At 38.0% G+C, this 12934-nt stretch overlaps 1 protein-coding gene across 9 annotated transcripts in view; it reads left to right on the forward strand.

Moving 5' to 3' along the window:
• Nucleotides 1-12934, forward strand: part of Pkp4 (plakophilin 4) — a 216699-nt gene that overhangs the window by 145789 nt on the left and 57976 nt on the right. For 5 of the 9 annotated variants that reach the window (XM_013029381.1, XM_013029365.1, XM_013029388.1 and 2 more), the window contains exons 5-7: nucleotides 7838-7969; nucleotides 8079-8269; nucleotides 11049-11598. In XM_013029381.1, the coding sequence (XP_012884835.1) occupies nucleotides 7838-7969; nucleotides 8079-8269; nucleotides 11049-11598 (873 nt within the window). Of the gene's footprint in view, nucleotides 1-7837; nucleotides 7970-8078; nucleotides 8270-11048; nucleotides 11599-12934 lie in introns of those variants that run through there. The other 4 variants (XM_013029423.1, XM_013029373.1, XM_013029397.1 and 1 more) reach the window with 4 other exon arrangements.

The raw sequence follows: 12934 nt of genomic DNA on the forward strand, positions 1-12934 counted from the left end.
ACCAGACTATGAACTCATCTGTTAGTTTCTTCCAGATTTTCTCATATTCATAGTATGTGTGTCTGTGTCTATGTAGGCACATTTGAGTTTGGTTTAACACACTATATACTATATTCTGTGACTTACTCTTTTTCCTTAACAGCATTGTAAAACCATTAGGTTCTATGTCAGGCTATAAAGATATCTTCCTTTTTTTTTTCTCTAGATATTACTTTTTTTTTTTTACTGAGTATAACCATTGTTTGGAAAATTTATATAAAATTAGTCTCTTCTGGGTAGACATTAGGTGTTTTTTTTCATTTTATCACTTTAAAAAGCAATAGTAAAGATTATCTCTGGGTATGTGAGTGTCTGTGTTCCATCATTTTCCAGAAGTTGAACTACCTGGATAGGAATGTCTACATTTGTATGTGGGTATAATGTCAGTTCATAAATCAATCCTGCATAATGATTGTGACATTACTGGTACCAACTGTTCCTCCTGCTTACTATGATACCAGTGTACGAGATTGTGTGTCTTGATGAATACTTAACATTTAAATAAATTATTAAAATGAAATTATTCATTTCAGATTCCTAGGTCTGTGGACAGAGTAAACAGAATGAAATTATTTAAGGATGATACTAATATCAAATATTTGTTAAATCATAGCATTCCATGGAGACTTCAGCTTATCCCTGACCATTCTATTATTTGATTAGTTCTTGTGATGACTGGAAGTCAACCTAGACTTGGAATTTAATCAAAATATTTAAATGATCCAGCTATGATAGTATAGGCCTATGATTCTAGTTCTCAAGAGGCTGAGGCAGGAGGGTTACAGTTTGAAGCTACCCCTCAGCTACATACCAGATCTTGTCTTCTAACATTTTGCTTTAGCGCACAGATTTTATGTGTGATGTATAAACATGTCCCTAAAGCATAAATATAGTGAGTTAGTACTTTGTGTGAAAATTAGATGACTCATTTCAACCTTTAACTTACTATGTTTGTTACAAACATGTCAAATAAATATTTAAATTGTCAAGTCTGAGAACTTTCCAGTTTTCCTTACCATTTCCTTAATACACAAAGCCTTAGTTCTTCAGTTTGCAATTTTATCAGCCTGCAACATGTAATTTCACAATCCATTTTTTTTTTGCTACAGTAAGTCTACATTTAGCTTTATCTCAATAAAATTTACCCAAAACAGTAACCAGGAGAAAAGTATAGGAAAGCTGTATTTCAAAAGAACACTTTCTTTCTCTTTCTTCTTTCTTCCTTTCTTTCTTTCTTCCTTGCTTGCTTGCTTGCTTTCTTCCCTTCCTTTCATTCTTTTTTTGTCGGTCAAGTGGCTTGAACTCTGGGCCTGGGCACTGTCCCTCAGCTCTTCGGCTCAAGGCCAGCGCTCTACCACTTGAGCCACAGCGGCACTTCCAGTTTTTTGGTGATTTATTGGAGATAAGAGTTTCACAGACTTTCCTGCCCAGGCTGGCTGTGAACCGTGATCCTCAGATCTCAGCCTCCTAAGTAGCTAGGATTACAGGCCTAAGTCACTAGCGCCCGGATTCATCCTTTATAGGTTCATGTGGATCAGTTTAAGAAAGCTGTTTTTGCTTCATAACAAAAGATATGTATAGTATCTTATATTCCCCACTGTCAGATGCTCCTACTTCTAGTTACTGTAACATTTTTTCCTCCAAAAGGAATATGTCTTTGAAAAAATAATTTAGAGTGTTAATGTCTTTACATTACAATTTATCTTTTAAGACTTTTTTCTTTTTTTTTTTACAGTACTGGGGTTTGAGCGTAGAGCACCTTACAAATAATCACCACACTAACACTTGAGCCATGCCCTCAGCTTTTATTAACTTTCTCTCTTTTTTTCCCCTAATACTGTCAATATGTTTGTCTCAGCCAGTATGAACCATAATCCTCCTGTTTATACTTCTTCCATGGCTGGAATGACAGGTGCACACCACCACACCTAGCATCTTAATGATTAATACATTGGTTTCATGAGCTGTCTTCAAATTGTGATCCTCCAAATCACAGCTTTCTGGTAGCTAGGATAAATGTTCTTACTGTGTTGTCTAATCTAATCTCAAAGTCAAGATCCTCCAACCTCTAAAGTGTTCAGATTATAGCTATGGTCCACCACAGCTGGATCCTTAATTTTTTGTCCAACTTTCCTCCTCCTCCTCCTCCTCCCCCTCCTCCTCCTCCTCCTCCTCCTCCTCCTCCGTTCTTTCTTCTTCTTTCTTCTTCTTTCTTCTTCTTTCTTCGGTCAGTTCTGGGGCTTGGCTTGGGCACTGTCCCTGCACTCTTCAGCTCAAGCTAGTGCTCTATCGCTTGAGCCACAGCACCACTTCCAGTTTTCTGTGTGGTTTATTGGAGATAAGAGTCTCATGGACTTCCGTCCTGGGCTGGCTTTGAACCGCAATCCTCAGATCTCAGCCTCCTGAGTAGCTAGGATTACAAGCATGAGCCACCAGCATCCAGCTTTTTCAGCTTTCTTGATTAAAAACAAGAGCCAAGGGTTATTAAGATGCACTTGCTAAACTTGGTATTGACCAAATATATCTAATCCATTTCTTTTCATCTTTATAGTTCTTCCCTCCTTGTTCTTTTCCCCCTTTATAAAGTATAAATTCTTCTGGTTGATGTCACAACTGTATTTTAGTACTCAGACTTAAAATACCCAATTCACAGTCATTTTGTTATAACTATTAATGGAAATACGTATTCAGGTTTTTTTCTGGACAATTATTTTAATGCTTTTATGTTATTGAATAGAATTTAGAAATTTTAAGATATAAAAAGATATCTCTGGTGATGTACACAACTAAGATACTTTTAAAATTTGTTATGGTAAGAATGAAAAGCACTATTATATTAAGGCAGACAAGTTCTTACAGTAAATATCAAGGAATACTAGTTGATCTTTAGAGCAAAGTTTAAAGCGAACTAGAAAACTGTTCAAAAGAAAATGTGCTTATTACCTGACTTATATAACTGTAAGCCCTCTGTACATCACCTTTACAGTAAAAATTTTAAAATCTAAAAAATAAAATATTACTACTGTCATTGAAAAACAAAGTGAACTAGAAGGTACTTCATTAGTGTTTTATACTTCTCAAGGCTAATATTTTCTAGGTGTGTATTATAATATTGTAGAGTCAACATTAATATTATAAGAATATAAATATAACATCCAAAAACCTAGTTTTATTCAAGAAAACTAGATTCAAAATAATTTCAAGAAATTCTATTATTCTATTAAAATTTAGCTTTTCAGAGATAAAGATATTTCTGTTTGAGTTAATGAGCTCCAAGTGTCTGCCCTATTCTTTAACAGTCAGCATCCATTTTTCTCCTGTGCACTCAAGAATGTTTTTATGTTTTGTGTTTTCCTCACCCTATTTGCACTTTCACTCTAAAATAATATTTCTAGATCACCTCATTCCCTTAGATATTTCACTAAGCAGCAATAGAAATACACTGGGGTTTTATAGCAGGTGGTAAAGAGTAGTCTTTGGAATGCTGTCTCCCAGGTCCTCCTCCACAGTTTCTCCTGGAGCTTTACCTCTTAAACATAAGTAAGTCTAGAATATTGCGTTACCTCTGTGGAAAATAGATTCCCTCCTAGTTTGTGCTCCTTAAGCTGGGTCTAGTGGTCAAGCAGTAAGTTCTCACCAATCATTCCTTCTCTACTTACAATAATGTAACCTTAACTCGTAAGCTGAAGAGTTGAAAGAAACTGTCAAAGACTCTTCTGCCTTAATAGTACCTGCTATTACCACAAGAGTCCTGCCAAAACCTTCATCATATCTTAATATAAGGGCAAATCCTAAGCACCATAGCAACTCAGAATAGGCACAAACAAGGAGAAGCCAGGTTGAACTCACATTGTGCTGTGCTGGCCTTTGAAAGACCAGTTACAAGGTTGTATATATACTAAAAATTTCCTTACTGATCTCCAGGTTCCTGTTTCCATGGTGATTTTACATAGTACAGACCTTCTCACTGCATACAATATAAACAGCAAGACACAAAGACTAACAAAGCAGAGCCATTTTAATAATTTCAAAGTCTTTGTAAAGATGTACTGAGCATATTTCATGCACATTTTGTATATTGAAGGATATACATCATGTTAAAGATAATAATTCACATTATATTCCATATTTTATTAAGAGTTTGTTGGGGTGGTTAATATACTAGATTTTTATATCTCTATACCTTTCTTTTCTCTGACCTACTAATTTTTTTCTTACACAGTCGTCTAGTTTTTCAAATTAATCATCTATAGGAAACTAGAACATCCAGATAACATGAGACAGGCAAGAGGACCAGGATTCCAGTAATCCCCTAGTCTTAGACACAGATGGAGATTTATCCAATTTTGAACTGTGTTCAAATTCTATTATTTAGATTCACGTTTTCTTGGAAGATACTAATGAATGTTTCAAAATGCCCCATGGTATATTTTTGGTGTCTCAGAATACATGTTTGTGATTTTGTTTTTAAGTAACGTGTATTCTCAGTATATTAAAGGAAGTAGCATTCACATACTGGTTGCCATTTTTGCTTATATGATGCCTCTTACTTTTTTGTCCTGATCAAACTAAATCATTTGCCAACTGTTTAGTTCTAAGTTACAGCACTGGACATGGTTAATCTCATTCTGTATCTGGTGAATTTGGCTACTGTCCCCCTCCATTCCACATGAGATGTTGTAAAAGACATTCATCTTAAAGGGATATTACATCAGTAGTACATAACTGACCAATGCGACCCTTACTGTTCTACAATCAGTAATACTTTATTTACATGTACACATATTAGTACATGTGAATATATAATTTGTGACTTACAAGTTTTCAGAGAAATAAGAGCAAAACTACTTGGAAAACCACTTTTCTTTTGATGATACTGAAGAGATTTGAGGATCTTTTTGTCTCTATGGGTACTCATGATTGTGGTGCTCTACTGTAGAATTAGAAAAACGACTGCAGACCTTATTTATAGGATGAAATTGGTTGGCTGCTAATTCATATTAAACAAATCTTTCATCTTTTTTTGTTTTTGCTTTTGTTTTTGCAGGTCTAACTTACATATACTTAAAACCTCTTCCTCTAATCTCTTAGCCTACCCCCTTAGATTGCCACATTGAATTCTGTGAACACAGGTGTGTGTGTGCATGCGTGCATGTATGTCTGTGTGAGTGGGTGAATGTGTGTTTAGTGTTTAAGCAACCATCTCATAGTTCTTTTCTGTATTATGGCTCCCGGGACATTACATTTAAAACTATTAGAGTCAGGATAATATGTGAAGGGTGTAGGGTTGTATTGTTTTTAGGATAATATTGTTTATTTTTCTATTTTCCTAGGTATTAATTCTGTTAGGTCTTATTATTAGAATGAGAAGTGTGGAACCACACATCTCATAATTTGCGCCTGCTCTGAGTTTGTTTTAAAAACTCCTTTATAAAGGAGAGTTAAAACGAGCATAATTTCTAGATTTTCTAGCATAAGTTCTAGAAAAATATTCCATTGGTTGGAAGGATGCAGTTGCTCATGAAGAGATTTTTAGGATGTATCTTTGTCTCTTCCTATTTAAAATGATAGCTCTGAATACTAAGGTTTCGGTTTTTCTTTTTCTTTCTTTCTTTCTTTTTTTTTTTTTTTTTGAGGACAGCATATTCATACTTCCAGTGGCTTTTTGTTTCCATGGTGATAGTTTTCCAGTGCCGATACTGCACAACACTTGGTGTTTCCAAGTCAACTCTGTGATATATTAGTGTCCCAGGTTTTATCTTTTATTGAAATTGAAACTAAGACCTATTTGGACATCTTTTTCTTTTAAACACAATATTTTTCCAAGTTTGTGACTACTTAAGATGAGAGTGGCTTTTTCCTATAATTCCTATAATTTGCTTTTTGGGGGGTGGGGAGAGTGGGATTCCATTCCTAGGTGGAACAGGATGGGCTTATGTACTGGCATGCAACCCCCAGTTCCTCTGCAGCCACTGTGGCCATCACTGATCCCTGCAACTCGTCTACCCTAGCACACTCTGTATTCTATCTAATCCTGAACAAAACTCCCTCCAGCACTGGTGTATAAGACTGTTCAAAACTTTAGAAACCCAAAATAGATTTACAACTCAAACAGCTCACTTCCCAGTATTAACAGTCTGGCAGTGACTAAGATCATGTTTCAGAATGTTCCAGAGAAACTTATCTTTATTAAAATTCCAGACTTGAGAATTCAGAACCATCACAGAACTCCGCCACCTCCAAGTATTCTTGTCAAATGATGTATCAGGAGACAGGTTGTTGAAGCTGCACTAAGCCTGTCTTTCTAGAGGCTAGGAAACAAAACCTTAGATTGAATTTGACATCAAGATAAAGGTTCAAGATTATTTCCTAGTTCTCTTCTAAACCTCATATCCACCTTTAACTTGAGCAGCAATTCTTAATTTTTACTTTGCTCCCATAGCCCAACTTCATTGGACACAATAAAGCTACAGCACAGTAATAGACATGAATGTGGACCCAATAAAGGGAAGCTGCTGCTATTCCTGGGAATGTGTGTTCAACCAATGTTTCCTGAGTACAGTGCACCAGCGTAGATGCTGAGGATACAACCCCAAGCAATCGAGACAAGTCTGCCCTTCTTGAGCTTTTATTGTAATAGAGAGGGGTGATTAAAAAAAAGAAGAAGAAGAAGAAGAAAACCTGGCTTCTTGTAGTAAATGAATTTCATGTAGACGTTAACTCCTCTAGAAAAGTTTTCTTATTCTCGTATTTCAGATCTCTTTCCCCCTAACCTCTCCCCCCCCCCCACACACACACAGCTACCTGCTTATCCCTAAGCCTGGCATGTAATAGAGCCCAATAAAACAAGCAGTCAAGGAAGACGTTGTGTGTTGAACTCAGAATGTTGACAGAGAATTGGTTAAATCTTTGAAGTGAGAGTGGAATAGCACTCTTAGAAAGAAGTTCGTTAGTCCTTTTAAAGGTAACTCTGAGACAAGACTTGTAGTGGGGATAATCAGAACATGAGGTAATGTTTTAGATATTAGATGAAAGATCATTCTTAGTAGGAAAAATGCACCATGCCCTCCACTACCTAAATTCATAGCATATAACACATACATTGCAATGGAGAAGGAGACAAATTGGTTTGGGGTGCTTCCCCTCCTCCTCCAAGCTCAAGATGGCAAATGGTCCAGTTGAAAATAAAAGAGGAAAATGGAAAGCAGGTCTGGTTAAGGAAAACGACACTCACCTTTAACTTCTTATATCATCTGGAAACAACAAAGGAATAACTAAGATGGTTAAGAGGCTGTATGTTTCTATTCCAACAACTTTGAACATTATGTAGAGCTTCTTTGATTGCAGCCAATAAGGAGCATAACATAAAAAGATAGCTTTACCCTCCAAGGGTTCATCACTAAGCCCAGTATCATGAACTCTGTGTTCATATTTTAAATTTGAGATATAGAAAACTGTATTTTAAGTGATTGTTCTCAGTCTTAATCTTCCTGGAGGAAGTTGGGTGGAAATGAGTTTTCTAAGGGGGCCAGCAATCAGTTTTCAGATTTTGATTTACTATGTTTCACAAGTTAATTTAGATCTTTTGTAAAGAAAAAGAACATTTATGAAACTCAGCCAAAAAATACTAATAATAGGGTATGTGGAACACACATAGCTAAGAATCAAGAGAAGTATGTTTCTATTGTGAAAATGTATTAACGTAGACTGGAAAACATTACTGATAGATACCTTAGCCTCTTATTATAAGTTCTTATGTAATATTGTCATATTTAGCTGATTCAATTTATTCTCACAGATGTGCCAAATACTGGTATAAGCAAACCTAGAGTTTCTGACGCTGGCCATCCCAACAACTATCTCATCAGGACAGAGCCAGAACAAGGGACCCTCTATTCACCAGAACAGACATCTCTTCATGAAAGTGAGGGTCTGTTGTATTATGTTTTAAGAACTAGATTTGCTTTTAATATTTTCTTTTTGAAAGTAAACTTTAAAAGTCTGTAATAAAGATATTCCTGCTGGTTTCATTCCTGCAGGGTCATTGGGTAATTCAAGAAGTTCAACTCAGATGAATTCATATTCTGACAGTGGATACCAAGAAGCAGGGAGTTTCCACAACAACCAAACTCTGAGCAAGGCAGATAATAGGCAACAGCATTCATTCATAGGATCAACTAATAATCATTTGGTGAGGAATTCAAGAGCTGAAGGACAAACACTAGTTCAGGTAAGCCAAGCACAATCAAGATCTTTGCAAAGAATTACTCTCTTGTATACTATTTATTATAGGTATTCTCTATTAAAAGAAAACCTAATGTGTACAGTTTTGAGTAAAATGTGTTTGTATACTATTTATTATAGGTATTCTCTATTAAAAGAAAACCTAATGTGTACAGTTTTGAGTAAAATGTGTACAGTTTTGAAAAAAACCTAATGTGTATATTTTGTTACTTTAAAGTAACAAAAATTCTTTTACACTATTTGAGTTAGTGTTAAGGATTTTTTTTTTGCATATACCTAAAAATATGTTTGCTTCAGTTAATTTACTGCTATTACTAAATAGAATTAATTATACCAATTCATTCTGATATGTTTCTAGACATAGTAATTTTTTTCAGAAGCAACAAGTTTGACCTGTCAAGTCCAGAGGGAGTACAGAACTGAATACAATGTTATCATTTCCAAGAGGTTATGAATTCCTAAAAATACAGCAGCTATATATTCTATTTCTAGAGGGCAGAGCACTCTTTCTAAACCTCCATAAAGGTCCATTCATTCTCACCCAGTCTAGTTTTGATCTTCATCTCTGGAGTTCTTCTCTGAAAGCACACTTCTTTGTTGTATTAGAGTATAGCAGGTTATATAGAACTCCATTCTATCGAGTTAGGGCTTTCTAACTGATAGGCAAAAAAGTAAAATTGCAGATATATTTAAGCAAGCTCCTTAGCTCCTTCCTTGTGGCAAATTTATTCACCTCACTCCACCAGGATCAGCCTGGAGTAAAACAAGCAGCAGGAGTCTTGTGTAATTTAGTAAACAGTGTGGAGATCTCTCTCCAAGTAGTTGGAAGGGTTTTTTGGTTTTTTTGTGTGTTTTTTTTTAACTAAACAAAAACATAATATAATCAGAAGTTCAGTAGACACCATTCCTCATAATGAAATCCAGGTATAAAACAGAAATAGGCCAGAGTTACCAGCACCAAAGGAGAAACGTAATGCAATGATGGCTCTTGTGCTCACTGATTTATATAAGATAAGAGCATGACTTTTAATCTACAGTGGAAACTCTTGTACTCATAGCAAGCTGCTTCAGGTTCCACTCCTCAAACTCAAATTGTTCACCTACTCCTTTGCTTTTATAGGTGAGTTAAATCAATTCAAATATTCACCCACTTCAGTAGATTTCTATTTTTACAAGTCTAAAACAATTACATTTTTGCATAATTATTGCTGGTCCTAGGGCTTGAACTCATGGCCTGGGCACTGCCCTGAGCTTTTTTGCTTAAGGTTAATGCTTATGACTTGAGCCACTGCTACACATCTGGCCTTTTTTGGTGATTTACTGGAGATCAGAGTCTCGTGGACTTTCCTGTCCAAGCTGGCTTTGATCTGAGATCTTCAGTTCTCAACTATTACATGTGTGAGCCACTAACACCCAGCTTACATCTCTTTTAAAGAAATTTGCATTAAGATTGTTTTTTGCCTAAAGGTTAAAAAGTATATTGCAGTTACATTGCTTAATTTTCATGTAGTCTGGTCAGCAGATTTTCAACCCTGTCTATTGCTTTATTGTCTATTTGCCATCCACTTCCTTTCTCTGTCCCCTCTTCTTCATAGCTAATACTGCCCCCAAGTACACTTCAGGCCTCAAAAGAGATATTTCAGCCAGCCATTTGATTGTGATACCTGGAAGCAAATATCCTCTTACAATAATAGCTAAGGATATGTAACATATCCTTATCTTATCACTGCTTCTGTATCCCACAACTAAAAGTGGGTGGGAGTTGATGGCACCAGGGTCTAAAAATTGCTTCATCAATATAGTTAGTCTGATCCAAGTCTCATCCAGAGCCCTATTGTGTAATTTCATTTCCTGTTCCCTTGCCACTTCTTTCTCCAACTATCCATTCTTCATTTTCATCCAGCATCAAGAAAAGTATCTGAAACCTGCCATGTTTGTGAAGGTCTCTAGATTCAGAGTAGAATATTCCATGGCAGGGACATTTGCTTTCCTTTCTGGTCTTTTGCAGTGGGCTAGGCCAAGAATCAGTAGATTCAAAGCATCTCTCCTATTTGACCAGATTTTGGGATGCCTTTGTTGTATTTCTTAAAATCTACCAGGTATATTTAAGACCTCAAAGACCAGAAAAGGTTTTTAAAAATTACTTAAAAGAATAGACATATTTGACTAGGGCACCTGGACAACCACACTGTGAAGCAAATTCATAGTTTTTTCCACACTGAAAGAACTTTTTTTCTTTTGTTAATAGGGCCAATTTCTTTTGTTAATAGGGCCAGCCATAAAGACTTTATAAATCAACTTCTGGCTACATTTCGACTATTTTTTTAATAAACTTTTTGTTTTACAAAAATGTACTATCATGGCCAAACTTTGGCTTACAGGGAAGAAAGTATAACCCAGTGACCCTTCACATTCATGAGTTATTTGTAGCCCTTGGAATAAAACATTCTATGTGCTATGAAAAATGCCTAGGCAAAGGGTAAGAAACATAAAGAGCAAAGTGGGGGGAGAGATATTAAATGTCTTCAGACCTCATTTTACTGATCTTAGGATTCAAGTGTTTTTTTAATGTATAAAAAACACAATGGGGAAAAATCTTTAAGATCAAACTCTGAAGCATGATGCAGAAAAGAAACTTGGATGCCTAAAATAAATTGTGAATTCACTTGCTATAGAGCTTTGTGCTTTTTTTTTTTTTTTCCTGTAATGACCATGGACACAAATCCCTGGATAAACCCGTTCTCTTTTCTCCCCCCTCTCATCAGCCATCAGTAGCCAATCGGGCCATGAGAAGAGTTAGTTCAGTTCCATCTAGAGCACAGTCTCCTTCTTATGTTATCAGCACAGGCGTGTCTCCTTCCCGGGGGTCACTGAGAACTTCTATGGGTAGTGGCTTTGGCTCTCCATCAGTGACCGACCCCCGGCCTCTGAACCCCGGTGCGTACTCCTCCACCACGCTGCCTGCTCCGCGGGCGGCCTCGCCCTACTCACAGAGACCCTCCTCCCCGACCGCCGTGCGGAGGATCGGGTCGGTCACCTCCCGGCAGACCTCCAACCCCAACGGACCAGCCCCTCAGTACCAAACCACCACCAGGGTGGGGTCCCCGCTGACTCTGACGGATGTACAGACTCGAGTAGCTTCCCCGTCCCAAGGCCAGGTGGGCTCGTCGTCCCCAAAGCGCACGGCCATGACCGCTGTGCCGCAGCACCTGGGTCCTTCCCTGCCGAGGACTGTTCACGACACGGAGCAATTCGCACAGCAGCCGTACGAGATTTACGAGAGGATGGTCCCTCCGCGGCCGGACAGCCTGACAGGTGAGTACCGGGGGCCGCGGCCCAGGGCCAGCCTCGCGTCCCCGGGTACCCACGGCCTGGGGTGCTGGCGCCTCCGCCGCCCCGTGCCAGCGTGGGTATCTGCGCAGTTATGTACACCTACATCATCAGAACTCCAGGCGAGAGTTTCCCCCTCAAACAGTAGCTCTGCAAATACCTGTTTTGTTTCCAGCTGCTTATTGATTTTCATCTGGATTTGTTTCAGAAAAGGGCCCTGTGCATGCGAGCATGCGCGCTTCCACTCGGCTACATCCTTAACCTTGAATATTGATTTTTTTATGTCTTCCCCCTCCCCCACCCCCCCAGTAAAATGTTTCTCACCAGCCAGGCTCAAAATGTGGTATGAGAATATCTGTTTTATAATTAACCTAATTTAACTTAAAATTCCTAAAGAAATGCGTAAGGGATGTGGACTAGAATATAAATCTTGCCCGCTCCTGCTCTGATTTTGACATTCCCATGGGAAATGCACAAAGATCTTGTGAAGTATCTTCACAAGCCATTTGCATTAAATCAGAGATAGAGCACATCCAGGAGGTAGCGCTTGCAAAAGGTTACCCACGAACTATAGAAACTTGGTTCTTTTTTCTGAAACAAAACTTATCCTTAAAGTAGTATAAACAGAATGATAAGACTTAAGACTATATATGAAAATCTGAAATGATTAATGGATGTTTCCAGCTCTCCTTTACCCACCCCCGTTAGCCAGAAGGATGCCTTTTAGCATATTCACAGGTAAAGGAAGTATGCATTGGTTCAGATATACACACACTGTATTGTGTTTCCTTCTGCACTGATGGTAATCATACTACTGCAGATATATTCGGTGCCTTAATTGTTCTCACTTGGCCAGGCCTGTCCCTAAGCTTTGGTGCTTGTCTAGTAGTCTTCCACTCGAACTATAGCACCATTTCTGGCTTTTTGGTGCTTAATTGGAGAAAAGAGTTTCCTGATTTCCTTGCCTGGGCTGAGGGCTAGAATTGCAGGCACGAGCCATTAGAGCCCAGCTACTCATACTATTTTTGTTGTTGTTGTTGGTCCGAGGCTTGAACACTGGGCCTGGGTGCTGAGCCTCAGCAATTCAGCTCAAGGCTAGGGCTCTACCACTTGAGCCACAGCACCACTTCTGGTTTTTTTGAGTGGTTTATTGGAGATAAGAGTCTCACGGACTGCCCTCGCTGGCTTTGAACCGTCGTCCTCAGATCTCAGCCTCCTGAGTAGCTAAGATTACTGGTGTGAGCCACCAGCACCCAGCTACTCATACTTTTAAAAAAGGTACAGAGAGCTCCTTTTCTGTATGTGCTACTTTTTAATCTCC

The sequence above is a fragment of the Dipodomys ordii genome, unplaced genomic scaffold (assembly GCF_000151885.1).
Source record: "Dipodomys ordii isolate 6190 unplaced genomic scaffold, Dord_2.0 Scaffold5, whole genome shotgun sequence".
In the NCBI taxonomy this organism is placed as follows: domain Eukaryota; kingdom Metazoa; phylum Chordata; class Mammalia; order Rodentia; family Heteromyidae; genus Dipodomys; species Dipodomys ordii.